The sequence below is a fragment of the Megascapheus bottae genome, chromosome 18 (genome assembly GCF_031878675.1).
Source record: "Megascapheus bottae isolate mThoBot1 chromosome 18, mThoBot2.hap1, whole genome shotgun sequence".
Classification (NCBI taxonomy): domain Eukaryota; kingdom Metazoa; phylum Chordata; class Mammalia; order Rodentia; family Geomyidae; genus Megascapheus; species Megascapheus bottae.
The window spans coordinates 32,624,519-32,642,790 of NC_143526.1; the positions used below are offsets into that span (position 1 = coordinate 32,624,519).

Here is an 18,272-nt window from a genome sequence, read left to right on the forward strand (position 1 = left end):
TGGAGGACAGATCTTAAAAACAAATCAATAGGAAAAAAATCCCTAAGACTTGTATCTCTAACCAGGAAAAAGCCAGAAATGGTTGTGACTTTAGTGGTAGAACACCAACCTTGAGCAGCAAAAGCTAAGCAAGGAGTATGAGTCCCTGAGTTCAAGTCCCAGTACTGGCATAAGGAAGGGAGAGAGGTTGGTTCAGCATGAACAGTGTGTTACAGTGCCTGAAGCATAGTCAAAGAGCTCTACATCATGTAGCCCTCACTGGAAGCCCATGGCCTTCCCCATCTCCAGCTCTGAGCGGGAAGCTGAGACAAGGAGTGGTAAAGTTACGTAAAGCACCTTGCTCTGATCTCACAGCTGTGCAACTGATCTGTGGCTACCCAGTCTCTCCTTGATGGCTTCTGCTAGATTACTCTAGCTATATGAGTTTCTCAAATTGCTCAGGAGAAAAACATCAACAATACTTGCCCATCCTTGTGGTTTTAACTCTGGAAATGAGGCAGAAAGGATAAGGAACAAAGTTTGTTTAGGGTATTTCCAGAGTTGTGGCTGGAGGGGAGGAGGAATTTGGGGTTAGAGCTATCTATATTAGAAGCAAGGCTTCAACATATGGCCTAGGAACCTAGAAGGTCTCTGAAGTTGAGTCCTGCCTCAGATGTTTACCCAGGCCATCTTTAGGACTGGGTGCCCTCTTTGCTGCAACCCAGATGCCTGCAACTTAATGGGCTTTAGCTTCCAATTGACAATGAGTTTGACCTAGAAAAGTTGGCAAAGCATTAGCTAGGACCACCACGTCATCCTTGGAAAGGGAGACCTTTGGTCAGAAACCATTGACAAGAGGCATAAGTCCAAGTAGCCACTTGTTGCCAGGTGCTCCCTTTGAGAGCATTTCTTGCTGATGTGCCTTCTCTCCGTAGCACCTGTTCCGGGAGCCTGAGAAGAGGCCCCCCACGGTGGTGTCCAACACCTTCACGGCCCTGATCCTCTCGCCTTTGCTTCTGCTCTTTGCTCTGGTGAGTTGCTGTAATTGGCATGGGCAGCATGTGTCTGGTGCCAGGTTTGGCAGATGTAGCCTTTCCAAAGGAGGCTTTGTGTTCTGGCCTTAGCATGCCTCCAGAGGGGTTGTCACTTGGGAAAATTCTGTCTTTCCAGTATGCATGAACATTAAAGCCATGGGGCTGCTCATTGGATTAGTCTTGGTAAGGTATGTATTGTCTCTTTTTCAAGTTCTAATGTCTTCTTAATTTATTTCTTCTTATTATGCAGTGGATCCGGATTGGTGCCAACATCTCCAACTTGACTTTTGCTCCTAGCACAATTATCTTTCACCTGGGACATGCTGGTAAGTGCCCCCGGCTGCTAATTTGTTTAACCTCCTCTGACATTTTGCCGGCCTGCACAAAAGCCATGTTAGTAGACCCACAACCTATTAACTGTAATGACTTAATAGCATAACATTTCCCTCTTCCTCCTGGCCTTTTAGGACAGTTAATATGATGATAAACCTGTTTGGTTCATCAGCTTAGAACAGCTGTCATTATATTGAGCCTCATTGTACTAGGAGGCTGTTGGCAAGCCATTTACCCTCACTTAATAGCCCCGTTTGCTTCCAGAGATTACTCACTTAGCATATCTTTACACTGAGCCATCTTCCTTAATGAAGAATATTAATGCAGTTTCCGAAGGTTATCTTTTCCTCTCTGCATTGATCTTCATGTTTGCTCATGGACAGTAATAGAAAATAGTCGCTTCCATAGTCAGACACACAATCCTGCATTGGTAACCGGGAACTTTGGACCAAAATGGCCTCAATAGTAAACCAGTTGAGTTTCTGAGACTTTGACCCTGTTGGATCTATGTTGCCTTGCAATTCACTGAGATGTCACTGTACTTTAATTCCGCGAGTCATGATCTCTGCATCATAGCCTGTACCTTTTGGAGGGACCCTTAGATGAAGCCCTTATACTTCAGGCTTTCTTTTTTTCCTGAGGAGAAAGAGTCCATAGCTTTGATCAGATTTTCAGAGTCCCTGACCTCAAACTAGTTAAGCAGCCCTGCTATAGTTCATCTATCATCCTCTGGCAAAAACTGATAGCATGACCTTTCCTTCTAAATAAATTACTAGACTTGAGTGATAGCTCTCCTGGGTTAAACTGAGCAAGACCTGTATATAAATTTGTGTAATCTTGACTTTTTTGCCAGTGTGCTTACTGTGCATGCTTCTTTGTTTGGTTTTCTTCACAACTCTAGGGGAGGGTGTATAGAGCAGAAATGATCACATTTGACAGGTGAGAGAATTTGGAATCATAAGTGGTTGGTAAGGGCAGAGCTGTACCAGAACCCTAAGCTGTCAGTGCCAGCACCAAACCCTTTTTGCTACACCTTTCTCATCAGTCCTTCTTGCTTTGAACTGCAATCCTCAGTTCATAGCCTCCTGAGTGGCTAGGATTATAGATGTGAGCCATCTGCACCTAGCTTTATATGAAACAAAAGACAGAAATAAACTATGCAAGTTACTCGTGCTCTTAATGCTAGCTACTTGAGAGACTGAGAAAGGTAGATCATGGTTTAAGGCCAACCTGGCCACAAAAGTTTGAGATTCCTTCTAAATCCATAGTTGGGCACAAGGCAAGTGCCTGTCATTCTAAACTGTGCAAGAGGCTAAGATTGGGAGGATAATGGTTCCAGGGTAGCTGAGGCTGAAAAATTAATAAGAATTTGGATGTGATGGCACACATCTATCATCCCAGTTATGATAGGAACATTAAAATAAGCAGATCACAGGGAGTGTGGCCTAGTGGGTAGATTGCTTAGTTAGCATGGACAAAGCCCTGGGTTTGATTCCTCGGTACCACACATACACAGAAAAAGCTAGAAGTGGCGCTGTGACTCAAGAGGCAGAGTGCTAGCCTTGAGCAAACAAGTGCCCAGGCCTTGAGTTCAAGCCCCAGGACTAGAAAAGAAAATAGGCAGATCACAGTTCAGGTGGAATGCCCAGTTAGGAAGTAATATCATGTCTCAAAAATAAGTAGCCGGCTGGGCGTGGTGGCTCATGCCTGTAATCCTAGCTAGTCAGGAGAGTGAAATCTGAGGATCAAGGTTCAAAGCCAGCCAAGGCACAAAAGGACCTGAGACTCTTATCTTCCAATCAACCTCTAGAAAATGGAAAGTGGGGCTTGACTCAAGGGTAGGGTGGTAGCCTTGAGCTGAAGAGCTCAGGGACAGTGCCCAGGCCCCATGACCCACACACATACACGCATATAATAATATTGGCCAGGAGTTTGGGCCTAGTGGTAGAGTGCTTGCTTAGCATGCACAAAGACCCACGTTGGATTTCTCGGTACCACATACATAGAAAAAAGCCAGAAATGGTGCTGAGCCTCAAGAGGTAGAGCTCTGACCTTAAGAAAAAGACCAATGACAGTGCTCAGGCCCTGAGTCCACACCCAGAACTGGCCAAAAAAAAAAAAATTAAAAAAAAAATATATATACTAAAATAACCAGCCGGGCACTGGTGGCTCACACCTGAAATCCTAGCTACTCAGGAGGCTGAGATTTGAGGATCATGCTTCAAAGCCAGCCCAAGGACTAAAGTCTATGAGACTCTTCAGTTAACTACCAGAAAACCGCAAGTGGCACTTTGGCTCAATTTGGTAGAATGGTAGCCTTGAGCTGAAGAGCTCAGCGACACTGCCCAGGCCCAGAGTTCAAGCCTCAGGACCGACAAACAACCAGTGGATAAAAGGACTGCAGTCATGGGTCAGGTTCTAACTAGGCAAGCACAAGGCCCTAAGTTAAAAACTCAGAACTGCCAAATAAAGTAAAACAAAAAGCAGAGAAATAAGTGTAAATAGGACCATGGATCAAGATAAATATATTGAGTTGTACTTTCTAATATCAGGTAAAAGAGTTAAAGTAAGCTGGTCTATATATATATATAAACCTTTCCATGGCACTGTCACTGTTTACTTGTCTTGATGTCATGACATGTCTTCTTGTAGCCATGCTGGGGCTCATGTATGTCTACTGGACTCAGCTCAACATGTTCCAGACCCTGAAGTACCTGGCTATCCTGGGCAGTGTGACATTCCTGGCTGGCAATCGGATGCTGGCCCAGCAGGCAATCAAGAGGTAAGGATGAGAGTGAGTGGAAACTCCAGGGTGGGTTAACCCAGCTCAGAGACCAAGGTGTTGTGGCAGGACTTATCCTTAGGACAAGGCTGATACTTTCATCCAGCCCGGCACTGAAGACAAGATGTTTAAAGTCAGGACAGAGCCCCCATGGTTAGCTGAAAATGTGTGAAAACCACAGTAATTGTTGTCCCTGCACATTAGAATAAGTGGTAAATGTGGGTTAAAATACATGCTGTAAGGTTGTCTGTTTGCTGGCTATATAAAAATTCCCTTTTTTACTGCCATAGAGAGCCCAACCCTCCCTTCTTTCAGGCCTGTTAGAGTGGCGCCCTTGTGACCCCTGTGGTGTCCAGAGCTTTTTTTTCTTCCTTTGGTCTGTGTTCTGCCTGCAGAAGGTGTGGGGTTTTGCAGAGGCCCCCAGCAGAGACTTTCTGCCTGGGAGCTCCCAGATCTGCCCTGGGAAGCAGAGAGCCTGAGAGTCACACAAGTAAATGGTCAGCCCTTCATGTGATAGCGGCTTGCTGGCAGCTGGGCTTTCAGAAAAGACTTGGAGGCAGATTAAATGTCACATAGGTGTTTCTCATTGATTTGGCTTTATTAGAGCCTAGGTGATTTTCAGCCACACAAAGACCAATAAGAAAAGGCCAGGAATTCTTTCACCCTTGGAAGAAATTATTTCTAGACATTCCCTGCTTTCTCCCTCCAGGCCTTCTCTTAGAGGTTTGTGACTCAGCAGCATGCCTTCCAACATGGCTGCCAATTAGGTCTGTCAGATCCTCGATGCCTTCTCAGAAAAACCATTTACTTGTGAGAGAAGTAAAGGTTTTGCTTCCATCCAGCTCCATTGTGAGCTTTCAGTGCGTCACCATGGGGCCCAGCGCAGACATTCTCCTTAGCATCCCTGTAATAATCTGGGTCCTACCAGAGCTCCCCTTAGCACAGCAGCAGCTCCCCTTCACTCCCCTTGAATGACCTTTACCTGGCTGTTGGGTTTAGAAAGAGCTGGGAACTTGGCAGTTTCTCCAGAACAGAGCCTTATTCCCTTGCAGCCACCAGTCTCAGCCCCAAGGAGCCAGAAGCCTCTCTTCTGGAAGTTACCCACAAGATGAACACTATCAAGGGGTGAAGGGTAGAAGCCATTTGCTTTAGAATCCTGCTCAACAGGAGTTCCTAACCTGAAATCTGGAATTCTGGGGGAAAAGACCCAGAATTCCCCAAGGATCAATGAGGTCCTCCTCCTACCCTCTCCTCTACCCACTTCTCCTGTACTGAGGGTCAAACCTTCAGTGCTGTAGCCATTGCAACCCCGGAAAAATGAGTGGCTCTAATGGAAGCTCTGGTTGGATTTTGCCATTTCTCTCCTCAGCTTTGTTTCTCTTCTCACTGTCCTGTCTTGATTCTCAAACACTCTTTCCTTTGGCAGGATCGCTGCAGAGCAGAGCAGTAGATTGGCAAAATATAGGACACTACGGTAAAGATGAAGGGCGGGCTCACCCAGGAGCAGGCGCCCTTTCCCCTCCTGCCCACCTCATGCATGTCAGTGGAGATTCAGCCCACTCATTCCTTCTCCCTCCCTATGCCAAAGCCTAACTGTGGGGTTACTTTTCAATTTGCTGCATTGTGGTTGTAACTGGACCGGGGCCATAGATTCCTGAGTAGCCTAGTTGCTCACTGCGTACAGCAGCTCTGTCCTAGTCTTGACTATTTTCCTTGCTAATATCTCACGGGGGGGAGGGGGGGTCTCTACACAACAGCCCCTCTCCATTTGTAGAAGAGCAGAGAGGAGGGTAAGTGGTTTGGACTCCATCCAAACCACTTGCATTTAAGAAATGGTGATCCCATGGCAAACCCTGGCACACCTTATTATGGCTTCTAGGCCTTTCTATAGCATTAGTGTATTTAGGCGCTGTGTGAGATTAAATTATGAATGGCTTGGAGCCAGGAGTTTGGCCTAATGGTAAGAGCGCTTGCCTAGCATGCATGAAGACCCAGGTACCGTTGGTACCACATACATGGAAAAAAGCCAGAAATGGTGCTGTGGCTTAAGTGATAGAGCACTAACCTTGAGAAAAAAAACCAAGGATAGTGCTCAGGCCCTGAGTCTAAGCCCAGGACTGGCAAAAAAAAAAAAAAAAAAAAAAAAAAAATTATGACTGGCTGATGGCCACAGCTAAAAGCAGCACAATCCAGCTTCCTAGAGCTCAGTAGGGTCCAAGACCGTCCTCGTATAGAATAGTACCCACCCCTACCCTCTCCGGGGCCAGCCAGTCACAGTTTACCTGCTGCCTCACGACCTGCTCCCATATATATTAGTTAAGGGGTAGAATGCTAGTCTTGGGCAAAAGAAGTTCAGGGACCAGTGCCCAGGCCCAGAGTTCAAGTCCCTTGATTGGCCAAAACAAAACAAAGTCCCTTTATCAAAGTCTTCGGCTGGCATTGAGCCTGTGTGGCAAAGTTTACCGCACAAGGCCAGCCCAGTCAGAAGGGAAGGGGATATTTGAATTTTCAGATCATGTCTTATCCCATGCCTTGGAAATGACTCTTCCTGCCAGAGCCATCTTAGTTTTATCTTGTGAAAATAAGAGCGATCAAGGGCAACCTAAAATTTAGAGCCTTTTCACTGATGTGTACACATGTGCTGGGTCACCTCAACTCATTATAGAAGGAAATTGCACTTTGACTGTTGCTGTTTTCAGATTTAAGTGAGGTGTAATCCACATACAATAAAAGTATAATCCTTTAAGTGTCCCTTCAATCAAGATAGACTGCTTCTATACTCCAAAAGTCTCCAGTGTCCCTTTTATAGGCAGTCTCTCCCCACTCTGATACCCTGCTATATCCATTTGGTTTTTATCCTAAATTGTAGTCCTCTGAGATTTGCCTTCAAAACTAGCTGTATGTTGAGCTCTTTCATTCTCCTCTGGCTTGTTTTTTCCCTTTCCATTTAGCCTCATATTGTTGATCATTTGTACACTTGGGACTTAAGAGGCTGGAGCCTGCGTGTCTCTGTGGCTGAGCGCTCCTAAGCTGAGAACAGACATTAATTTGAGCAGAGCAGAGCTTCTTGGCCATGAACTACTGCCCCTCTGTTGTTCTCAATCCTTACTCCTGCTGTCATCTCTCCATGAGCATTTCTAAACATGCGCATTGAGTATCTCCAGGAGCCTCTGAATCCTGCAAGGCATTAGAAGCACTCACTTTGCCTTGGGATTTGTTGCATGCCTGTGCATTTCCCTGGAAACTGTTGTTGGTGGTGGCGGCGTTGTTGGCTTGGAGCCTGCCATTCTTCCACACTGAAATCATCACACTAGCCCTCACCACAGGGTCCAGCTGCCTGCTGAGAGTGGTGGGTGTGTCTGTACTCTAGTTCTGCTGTCACCCCCCCTGCTTGCAGTCTGTTGATGGCCATTGTCATTTCTTTCCCATCACTTCTTAGAGTGCATTGGCACCGAGGAAAGAGGGGTAAAGTGATAGAGGTTCTTCCCCTCTCTTAACGTTGTTCTGTGGGGGCCAGGCTTGGTGGTGCATGCCTGTACTCCCAGAACTCAAGAGCCTGAGGCAGGAAGATCATAAATTTGAGACCAGCCTGGACTATATAGAGAAACTATGACTCAATTAAATTTTTTTTTCTTTTAAAATTGGATGTGATGGTTTACATCTGTCATTCTAACTAATCAGGAAGCATAAGTCAGTAAGACACAGTTTAAAGTTAGCTCAGGTTAGAAGTTAGAGAGACCTGGGCCCAGGAGCATGGCCTAGTGGTAGAGTGCTCGCCTAGCATGCATGGAACCCTGTGTTCAATTTCTTGGTACCACATACACAGAAAAAGCTGTGGCTCAAGCGGTAGAATGCTGGCCTTGAAAAAGCCCAAGGACAATGCCCAAGGTCCTGAGTTCAAGCCCCAGGACTGGCAAAAAAAAAAATCGCAACCAACAAGCCAGCTGTGGTTGCTCATGTCTATAAAATGGGGAGGCATAGAAAGGAGGATCGTAGTCTGAGCCAGCCTGGGCAAAAGTGTGCAACCCTATCTATAAGATAAACGAAGTGGGGGCTGAGGGTGTGTTTCAGGTGGCAGAGTGCTTCCTCTCCCACTTATTCGGACCCCAGTAGCACCGTTTTCAGGAGCCACTGTATGTTGGAGCTGAGTGCTGAGGCTGGCGTGGGTAGGCACAGCTACCTGGCAGGCGGTGGGGCAGGATGTCCTCTTCACCCTCTAGAAGGACAAGTATTGGTTGGCAGGTGTGGGGTCTGGAGGTGAGCCTGTTTAGACTCTAGTCTCTATTTTTCTGGTTGAAGTTTACGTCTTTGGCCTTGTGCTGTGAGAGGTGTGCCCGGAGTTTCCTCATCCCCTTCTTAGTGTCATCAGGTTCGCTTCATTGATTTGAAGTCAGCGTCAGTTCTGTTACGAGCGAGTGTCTCCCTTCGCTTGTGAGACATGGAGGGTGTGAATGTGTGCACACAACATAGCACCACTCATCAGATGTTCCGCGTGAGTGGTGGGGAGGCCTGGCCTCCGTGGCCACCACCTAGCAAGTGCAGCATCCGTCATTGGAACTTTGTCTCTCTTTTCTTTCAGAACAGCACATTAGTCCCAGGATAAGGATGGAAAAACTAAGAACTGAAATGAATGGCGAAGAACAGAGGCAAGAGCAGTTCACAGTGCGCCAGGAGGAATGAAAACAAACACTTTATTTAAAAGAGACGTTAGATCTGGTTACTTTTGCTTGTTTTTTTTTTCAATTTCTTTTCTACAGAGCTGATCCCATGAGCCCAGATCATCTGTTCCTTGGCATGATGCCTTAGCAAGATGCTGTGAATGACCTGAGGTACCCAATGTTACATTTGAAAAGTTGAAATCTGTAATCAGTTTGGAAATAAAAGGAATGATAATAAGAACAAAGGCCTGGTATGACCATTTTCTAGACTTCAGGGTGCTGGCGTGGTTGGGAGCATATGAGGGACTTAGCTGGGCTTGGTTGCTAATCAGATGATGAGGGTGTTTCTGTAGCCTCTTTCTTGGCTGGTCCTGGGGCTTGAACTCAGCACCTGGGTGCTGTCCCTGAGCCTATTTATGCTTATGGCTAGTACGCTTCCACTTGAGCCACAGTACCACTTCCAGCTTTTTCTGATGGACTCTTCTGCCCGGGCTGGCTTTGAGCCATGATCTTCAGATCTCAGCCTCCTGGGTAGCTAGGATTCTAGGCATATGTCCACTGGTGCCCAGCAGTGAATACCTTCGTTTCTTTTTTTTCTTCTTTTGTACTGGGGGTTAAACTGAGGATGTTATATGTGCTAAATAAGTGCTTTGCCACTGAGCTACATTCAGACTTTATGTAGCTTTCTTTTTTTTTTTTTGGCCAGTACTGGAGCTTGAGCTCAGAGCCTGGGTCCTGTCCCTGAGCTTTCTCAAGGCTAATGTTCTACCACTTGAGCACTTGAGCCACAGCACCACTTTTGGCTTTTTCTGTGTATGTGGCACCAAGGAATTGAACCCAGGGCTTCATGCATTCTAGGCAAACGTTCTACCCCTAGGCCAAACTCCCAGCCTCTGTAGCCGTATGTATTGGTCTTTCTCTACCCTTCACTCATACTACTAGACGAAGGAAAAGCCAGCTTCCATCCAGCTTTCTTAGCAATGAGAACCCTGTGGTACCCAGCTGGGTTGTTTTCAACGTTCTGCTGCCATGACAAAATGACAAAATACCACAAACCGTACATATATTTATTTTTGCCAGTCCTGGGGCTTGAACTCAGGACCTGGGCACTATCCCTGAGCACTTTTACTCAAGGCTAGGACTTTACCACTTGGCTATAACACCACCTCTGGCTTTTTCTGTGTTATCTGAGAAATTAAACCCAGGGGCATCATACATGCTAGGCAAGCACTCTACCTTTAGGCCACACTCCCAGCCCTATCTTTTTCTTCTCACAGGAATGGGGAGTACCTGGCCAGTGTGTTGCATAAGGCCCCTGCACTATAATTACAAGTGCTTCTGACTTAGGATATTTTCATTGCACCATGTGTTGGGACCCCATCTTCAAGTGAGGGAAGCTGTGTTGTTATCAGCCTCATTTCCTGGATAGTGTTAGCAGGAGCCCATTGAGCAGTTTGTACTAAAACTATGTTGGCCTGACTGTTTAAGTCACTGAATTTCCCAGCTTGCATTCCTGAGTGGTCTGGAGTCTTAAAGGCACACAAGATCACTGCTCCCCTGTTTCCCCCATCCCAGTCAGGCCCCAACTCTGCCTGCCTTGTAGTGAGTGACCTGGGTGACTGAACCTGACGCTGGTCAAGCACCAGGCTGTTTCCTCCAGAGGCTTTTTGTTAGGGGCAAATGAAGTCATAGATGAGAGGCTCTCTGTGAACTCCCAAGTTAATATACCCATAAGGGATCATTGTTAAAGTGGCAAGTCCCTTGTTGATTAAGCATTTCTTTGGGTGGGGGGGATAGCGTGAAGTCTTAAGTACCCACCCTGGGAGTGGGAGTTCCCAACACCTCTGAGGAGAGAGGTTATTGCTTTTAAGATGCCCTTAGTGTGGTTAATGGAGAGAAAGCCATGTGCCGTTGCCATGATTTTCCCTCCCTCCCTCCTTTTCTTCCTCTCTCTAATTGCATTCACCTCGAAAACCACAAGTAGCAGCAGGTCCCAGCAGACACTATTACATTTGAACAACTAACTGGATGTTGGGAGACCCCTGCGTTTTTGTTTGTTGGGACAGGGAAAGGAAAGAGATGAACAGGCAGGTCTAGGGGAAGGAGTCTTGGGTTGGTCCCAGTGAGTCCCCATTCAGCTACATTCCCCCTTCTTTGTCCCTGAGATTTGGCAGGTTGCCATCCTTCCAGCCTCTAGGTGAAGTAGACCGCTGGCCCTCGATGGTGGGTTCTCCTCTGGAGGGGCTTTTGTTTGTCATAGTTCTTATTGTCTCTGTGGCTGGTTCCCACACTTCACATTCTTCCCCCCCCCCACCCCGAGCTCCCCCGGGGTGTGGGGTGGGGGAGCAGGTGAAGGGCACAGTTACCGAGTCTCACACCACCTTTAAGATGCTGTGATTCTTTTTTTTTTTTTTTTGCAGGTTTGTTTGTTTGTTTCTAGTTCTAGGGCTTGAACTCAGGCCTGAGCACTGTCCTTGGGCTTTCTCAAGGATAGAACTTTACCCTTGGAGCCTCAGCACCACTTCTGGCTTTGTTCTTCTATGTATGTGGTACTGAGGGATTGAACCCAGGTCTTCGTGCATGCTAGACAAGCATTCTACCACGAGGCTAAATTCCCAGCCCCTTTTATTGCACTTTTAATCCAAACCCGACCGCCCACATCCACACTGCATGTTGTCTGGTGGTGTTAGGTTCAATTTACTTAAAGTAAAGTAAATGCATAAATCTTAAGCATACAGTTTTGGGAAGTTTTAGATAAAACTATGCTGAAATAATCACTCCTCAACTCAAAGTATAACCTGATGGGCACAGCAAAGAGCTCATGGGTTCTGGCAGGTGGCATGTGGAGGTTGGTGATGTATTAGGTTGTTTGAACCAAATAAAATGGTTCAGCAAAAATAGGTAAGTAGCCACCAATATAGGGGCCTCTAATGAATAGTTCTACCTTGTTGCATCCTTTATAGTAAAAAAAAAAGTCCAGAAAGAAGCCAGGCACCAGTGGTTCATGCCTATAATCTTAGCTACTCAGGAGGCTAAGATCTGAGAATAACAGTAGGAAGCCAGCCTAGGCAGAAGGAAAAAAAAAGTTCTTATCTACAATTAACCAGCAAAGAGTTGTAAGTGGAGCTGTGGTTCACAGTCTTGAGCAAGAAAGCTAAGGGGCGGGGGGGGGGGGGGGGGGAGGGGCGGGGCGGAGTTTGGCCTAGTAATAGAGTGCTTGCCTAGCATGCACAAAAACCCAGTTTGATTCCTCAGTACCACATACATAGGAAAAAGCTGGAATTGGTGCTGAGGCTCAAGTGGTAGGGCTCTAGCCTTGAGAAAGTCTAAGGACAGTGCTCAGGCCCTGAGCTCAAGCCCAGGACTGGCACCCAGAAAAAAAAAAAAGTTAATATTGAATTTATTTGTATTTGGATATTCGAAATTTGATAGGGAAGGGGGGAAAACCAAGACGGGTGGGGGGTGTGGGTGGGGGAGGGAAACGGGTACCAAGACATGTGAAAGGGTATCAATGTATGTGAATTAATGCACCTTCTATCTGGCAAATATCATGTAACCCTTTTACTAATTACAATAAAAAAAAAAAGTTAAAGGATAGTGTCCAGGTACTGAGTTTAAGCCCCAATGCTGCCAATGCTGACCAATAGAAAAATAATAGAACCTAGGGAAATAATTGTATGTTTTCTAACAGTCACAGTAAGTAAGTTAACAAAAAAAGTGAGGGAGGAGGGATGAGGAATAGCTTAACTGTAGAGTACTTGTTAGCATGCATAAAGGTCCTGAGTTTCAAACCTTCCCAGCACTGTGTGCCTTCACTAGCTTTGATCTGTGATCTTTAGATCTCAATTTCCTGAGTGGCTAGGATTATGGGCATGAGCCACCAGTGCCCAGTTATTTTTATTAATCAGTCATGGAACTTGAACTCGAAGCCTGGGTACTGTCCCTGAGCTATTTTGCTCAAAGCTAATGTACTACCAGTTTGAGTCACAGCTCTACTTTCAGTTTACTGGTAGAATTAAAGATGAGTGTTTACTGGTAGAATTAAAGATGAGTCTCGTGGGGCATGGTGGCTCATGCCTGTAGCCCTAGCTACTCAGGAGGCTGAGATCTGAGGATCAAGGTTCAAAGCCAGCCCAGGCACAAAAGGACCTGAGACTCTTATGGGGCTTGGCTCAAGGGTAGAGCAGTAGTCTTTAAGCTGAAGAGCTTAAGGACAGTGCCCAGGCTCAGTTCAAGCTCTATAACCACCACCCCCCCTCCCAAAAAAAAAAAGAGTCTCACAGATTGCTGCCTTGGCTGGCTTTGACCATGGTCCTCAGATAGCCTCCTGAGTAGCTAGGATTACAAGTGTGAACCACAAGCACCCAGCACTTTATTTTATTATACTTTATGATAACCCTATGGGAAATGTTAACTGTATAAACATTTTAATTAGACTGAAAATAAAAGCAAACTGAAACACAGACCAGCATGGAGGACTTTTATTGTATTTAAAAAGGAAAAAGTAGGTCAGATCTGAAATTGGATGAACTGGATCTGGTTGTATTTGGACTCCGGGTGGCCCAAGCCTTTGGCAGAGCCTTCATCCATGGTAGTTCCTGCTGCAGAGAGGAAGAAAAAACTTAGTCCTGCAGGGCACAGTAAGGGATAAAGGAAACTAGAACTGGTGGTGGGGGCTGGCTGGCTGGGTTCCTAGCTTGTGTGTGTCCGCAAATTGGACCTGTGTCTTACTCCCTGTCCCACCAACCAGCTCCCTGAAACATGAACCAGTCAGCCACTTCCCCAGACAGCTTCAGCCAACATCCTCCTCCTGAAACTCTCCACTGATCACAGTTCAATCGCTGACTGCAAAAAGGTATGCAAGTCCTGCTTACCCCTGTGCAGCGTGCAGGGTAAGTTCTGCTTACCCCTGTGCAGCATGTGTGCGATGGGCGCAGAGGCTGCCTCACCCTATGCAATGCTGAACCCTCCCACCGAGCCCGGCATGTGACAGTGACTGGGAGACTGCCAAGGGGTGGGAGGAAGGACACAGGCATGGGGGGCTCAAATCTCTCTGCTGTATTGTCTTTTTTTTTTTCCTTTCCCTTCCTCTTCCTCCCCCTCTCTTCCTTCTTTCATTTTCTTTCTTCCCTTCTCTCTTTCATTTTCTTTTTCTTTCTTAAAATTATTTTCAAACGTGTTTTTACTATAGATCCTTTTTTTTTTTTTTTTGGTGGGTCTTGAACTCTGGGCCTGGGTACTGTCTCTGAGTTCTTCAGCTCAAGGCTTCCCGCTCTACCCCTGGAGCCAAGCCCTACTTCTCATTTTCTAGAGATTAATTGGAGATAAGAGTCTCATGGTCTTTAGTGTCTAGGCTGGCTTTGAACCAGTATGCTCAGATCTCAGCCTCCTGAGTGGCTAGGATTACAGTGGCCACCGTGTCTGGCCAGGTCTGTTCTTCAGAGAGCTGTGAAGCCGCTGGCTTGGAATTTTCAGAACAAATTGACTTTCCTACAATCAGCCCTTTGTGGGGCCTCTCCCTTAGTTTGAGTGGCTTCTAGGAGCACAGTAGGTGGATGATAACCTAAAGCCAAAGTGAGAGGCTGGGCCCATTTTTTTTAGAAGCAATATTTTTCATAATTGTAGAGTTTGGAGCTGTAGAGGCGATCAGAGCTCACCCATTCCTTTCCAAAAGAAAATTAGATGAGCTGAGTGCAGTGGCTCCCACCTGTAATCCTAGCCACTTTGGAGTACCAGCCCGGGTACTAAAGACCATGAGACTCTTTATCTCCAATTAACCAGAAGTGGTTCTGTGGCTCAAGTAGTAGGGCGGTAGCCTTGAGCTGAAGAGCTCAGGGACAGCGCCCAGTCACAGAATTCAAGTCACAGGACCAACCAAAAAAAAAAAAAGTTAGATGAGCACCTACTGCTGTGGGCAGGGAGCTGGTGACAGAATCAGGTTCCATCCTGCCTGTCTGCCTGGTTTTCCCCTTGTTGTCTCTCTGTGGCCTGCTGTTGTCCATGTCTGCACAGGCTGATCTGTTGAAATCCCTGAGCTCTAGGTTTCTAATTAGGTTGGGAGGATGGAGAAGGGCACGTATAGAGCACTGGTTTGGAACCAGCGTAGCAGAGCCCCCACAACATGTCGGTGCTCAAGTTCAAAATCGGCTCTGAAACACAAGTTTTCCTCCAAGACTTTTTCTAGCATGAGAGTCTTATGTGAAGACGTACAAGGGCCACAGAGCCAGCCTGGGCTCACCAGTCCCTGGGAAGCCATAGCCCCATCTCTGCCTCACTTTCCCTCTTTTGAGGAATCATGGATTGTACAGGAAGGGTTCAGAAGAAATATCATCTCTGTTTGTGTGACAAAACCTCACACCAGTGGAGAAGGAAAGTCCCTTTCCTGTCCCCTGAAACTCTCACAAAAGGAAGTTTCTGAATGGTACACACACACACACACACACACACACACACACACACACACACACACTACCTATGCTTCTGCAGTAGGGCCTCCAGGATGCCCTCCAACGCCATCCGCTTTTGATCTGCCCACACGTAGTCCAGCTGCCGGCCGGGCCGCAGCTTTGCTCCTTGCCCCTGGCTCTTCTCCCTATGTGGTTACAAAGAGAGCTGGGGTTTCTGTGGGGTGGGATGGGCAAGCAGGGGGCCATCCCTGTGCTGGTGGACTCTTTCCCACCACGGAATGATCGAGCAACATGCAGGAAGGTCTGTGCGGTACTATGGAGGTAAAGAGTGTAGCACCCAAATGAACACTGCTGTGAAATTCTCCCCAACCTGGCAGATGCCACGTTTTACCAAGTGACTCAATGTCCTGCCTGCCACTGGCTCACCAGTACTGGGTGTACTGCCAGGGCATATTGTGTCTATCACCTGTGTGTGAAAAAAGGCCAGTGGCATGAAAGACTGAGGAACTCTTCCAAATTAAAAAACCAAAGACGAATGAGAAGCCGGGCACTGGTGGCTCATGCCTGTAATCCTAGCGACTAAAGAGGCTGAGCTCTGAAGAGCTTATCTCCAGTTAAACGAGCAGAAAGCCAGAAGTGGAGCTGTGGCTCAATGAGAGTGGGAGGTCCTGAGTTCAAGACCCAGTACCAACACAGAAACAAAAATTTTGAAAACTAACAAGATATGACAACTAAATGGAACCCAAGATCTTGCATCAGGAAAAGAACTCCTTCTATAGACGACATTTCGGAATAGCCAATAAAATGGGAACATGAACTCTGAGTGACAATTGTGTGATTATATAGGAAGGAAGATGTGCTAGGTGTTAGGAGGTGTGTATAAAAGTACCTGAGGGAAAAGGGTCATGACAACTGCAGAGACTCTAAAAACTCATGAAAACAATAGGCCAGGTGTGTGTGGTGGCACACACTTGTGACCCTAACTATTCAGGAGGCAGAGATCACAGTTCAAAGCTAGCTTAAGCAAAAAATTGTTGAAGTCAGGTGCAATGGCTCACACCTGTAATCCTAGCTACTCAGGAGGCTGAGATCGGAGGACCGAGGTTCAAAGCCAGCCTGGTGCTAAAGACTGTGAGAATCTTACCTCCAATAACCACCAGAAAACTGGAAATGGTGCTGTGGCTCAAGGGGTAGGGCGGTAGCCTTGAGCTGAAGAGCTCAGGGACAGTGCTCAGGCCAGAGTTCAAGTCCCACAACTGAAAAAAAAATTGTTGAGACCCCCATCTCAATCAATTCTCTTACTATGATGAAATATTCCTGTGAGCCAAGCAATGTGGGAAACAGGTAGAAGGACCATGGTATGAAGCCAGCCTGGTAAAAATTGAGACCCTATTAAATGATTACCTAAAACAAGATCTAGAGGTGGGGGGTGGGGAGTGACTCAAGTGGTAGAGTGCCTAGCCAGCATGAGGCCCTGAATACAAACCTCAGTACCACCAAATAATGACAACAGCAACAACAATAAACGTGCATATGTGTTTGTACATGTATATATCCATATATTGGTCTATAGTAAGTAAATATGGTAAAAAAAAAAAAAAGGAATTGTTTAGTAGTGGATTGTTGCTGTAACACTATTCAAAATAAGAACTTTAAAAAAAATGTGTAAGGGTCTGGGATGTAGCTCAGTGACAAAGCGCTTGCCTAACAAGTGCAACATCCTGGGTTCAATCCCCAGTACCAAAAAAGAAAAGACAAAAAAAAAAAATACAGTTTAAAAAACAAAACAAAAACGCCCAAACCAAAAGAAAAAATGCATAAGTTGTGACGTGAGGCTGAGTGGATGCTAGCCCTGCCAGCTGCGGTTGTGGGCCCTGTGCAGCGTGGGAGCGACTGTCTCTACATTGCTGGATTGTTTTGAAGATCAGAGCAGAAACCAGGAAGAGCGGCTGGCCCTACCACGGTTTCCTGGTGTCTGGTACAGTGTTCAGTGTAGGGGTGGGGCCCTTAGGCCATCAAATGCTAACAATGGTCACTGCTATTGTTACAGTCAGAGCTTGGAATGGGGACAGGCACACGGCAGGTGTAGGGGTGAGTGGACACGCACCACGCTGTTGTACGCTCAGAATGACAGCTGCTGTGTCAGGAAAGAGACCTCCCGACTCCAGCCTCCCCATGGCTGACAAAGAAGGCAGAAACCACAGGGACTTCCGCTCACCCCTGTTGCCTGTTCATGATGTCCTGGAGCAACTTCCGGGCGGACAGCTGGCCCAGCACCTTCCGGTAGCTGTTGCTGAAGATGGCGTCTGCATAGCGTCGCATCCTGTGCAAAGGAGTCAGAGGTTGGGGTGCAGACCAGGTGAGAGGACAGTGTGGGGGGCACACTTACCCTATGTCTTCAGTGGTCCTCTGTTGCCCTGTGTCCCCCTCCTGCCTCCCAGAAGGACTCAGAGCCTGACTGAGGGACCTCTTGGGGGCTTCTAGTCCTCCCCTGGGATGGGGTGGAAGTCCTGGAGGCCAGTGGCTGGCTCCATCCAGTGTCCCCCCGCTGCTGTGGCAGGGGGCCCTGGGAGTGCCACCGTCCGGGGCTGCTCACCTGAGGGGCAGTGAGGGGGGCGGCGAGCCGTGGGAGCTGCTGCTGAGAGCCAGGATCACGATGAAGAACACCCAAAGTGGCATCCTTCAGCCCTGGATGGCACCTACAAAACAGCAGGAGGAGATGCAGAGGCTGGGGTGCAGCGCTCGCCACAGGGGTGCCCTTTGCCTGTTGGGCTGAGCCCTGGGCTCTGGTCTCTGTAGACAAGCCTCAGTCCTTGTCCTCTGGAAGTGGTGGGATGAGACAAAGAATGCAAACTGAGCTACATCTGGATGCAAACTCTGCCTCTTGCCAGTCTCCATCTGTGAAATGGGTATGATAGAGCCGCTCACTAAGTCCACCAGGAGACCAGTGACAGGGACGGAACTACTCTTCACTCTGCCGTATGAGAGGTGAACTCACGCCTCGGTACGTGAGGGTGGCTTTCCCTTAGTGCTTCCCACTCTCACCCCACTCCACCCCATCTGGACCAGGGTGGCACTG

At 47.2% G+C, this 18,272-nt stretch overlaps 2 protein-coding genes across 3 annotated transcripts in view; one reads left to right on the forward strand and one right to left on the reverse strand.

The window, feature by feature from the left end:
- Rpn2 (ribophorin II) overlaps positions 1-9,031 on the forward strand; it is a 45,727-nt gene extending 36,696 nt beyond the window's left edge. The window contains exons 14-18 of one of the 2 annotated variants that reach the window (XM_090352317.1): positions 915-1,010; positions 1,264-1,339; positions 3,999-4,128; positions 5,555-5,602; positions 8,708-9,031. In XM_090352317.1, coding sequence (XP_090208443.1) covers positions 915-1,010; positions 1,264-1,339; positions 3,999-4,128; positions 5,555-5,602; positions 8,708-8,720 — 363 coding nt within the window. In that variant the 3' untranslated portion in view covers positions 8,721-9,031. The remainder of the gene's footprint in view (positions 1-914; positions 1,011-1,263; positions 1,340-3,998; positions 4,129-5,554; positions 5,603-8,707) is intronic. The other variant, XM_090352318.1, reaches the window with a different exon arrangement.
- A 4,214-nt stretch (positions 9,032-13,245) lies between these two features.
- Ghrh (growth hormone releasing hormone) lies at positions 13,246-17,872 on the reverse strand. The gene is made up of 4 exons (XM_090352848.1): positions 17,790-17,872; positions 17,412-17,516; positions 15,259-15,378; positions 13,246-13,387 (listed from the first exon to the last, which is right to left on the reverse strand). Exons 1-4 carry the CDS (start codon positions 17,870-17,872, stop codon positions 13,369-13,371), a joined length of 327 nt encoding a protein of 108 aa, XP_090208974.1. The 3' UTR covers positions 13,246-13,368.
- Positions 17,873-18,272: the final 400 nt, after the last annotated feature.

What these genes read in the sequence shown, in the direction of transcription:
- Ghrh (XM_090352848.1), bottom strand. Translation starts at nt 17,872, where the DNA reads ATGCCACTTTGGGTGTTCTTCATCGTGATCCTGGCTCTCAGCAGCAGC. An exon ending in CCCCCCTCACTGCCCCTCAG is followed by an intron (nt 17,517 to 17,789) that starts GTGAGCAGCCCC and finishes TCCTTTGCACAG; the next exon opens with GATGCGACGCTATGCAGACG. An exon ending in ATCATGAACAGGCAACAGGG is followed by an intron (nt 15,379 to 17,411) that starts GTGAGCGGAAGT and finishes GTAACCACATAG; the next exon opens with GGAGAAGAGCCAGGGGCAAG.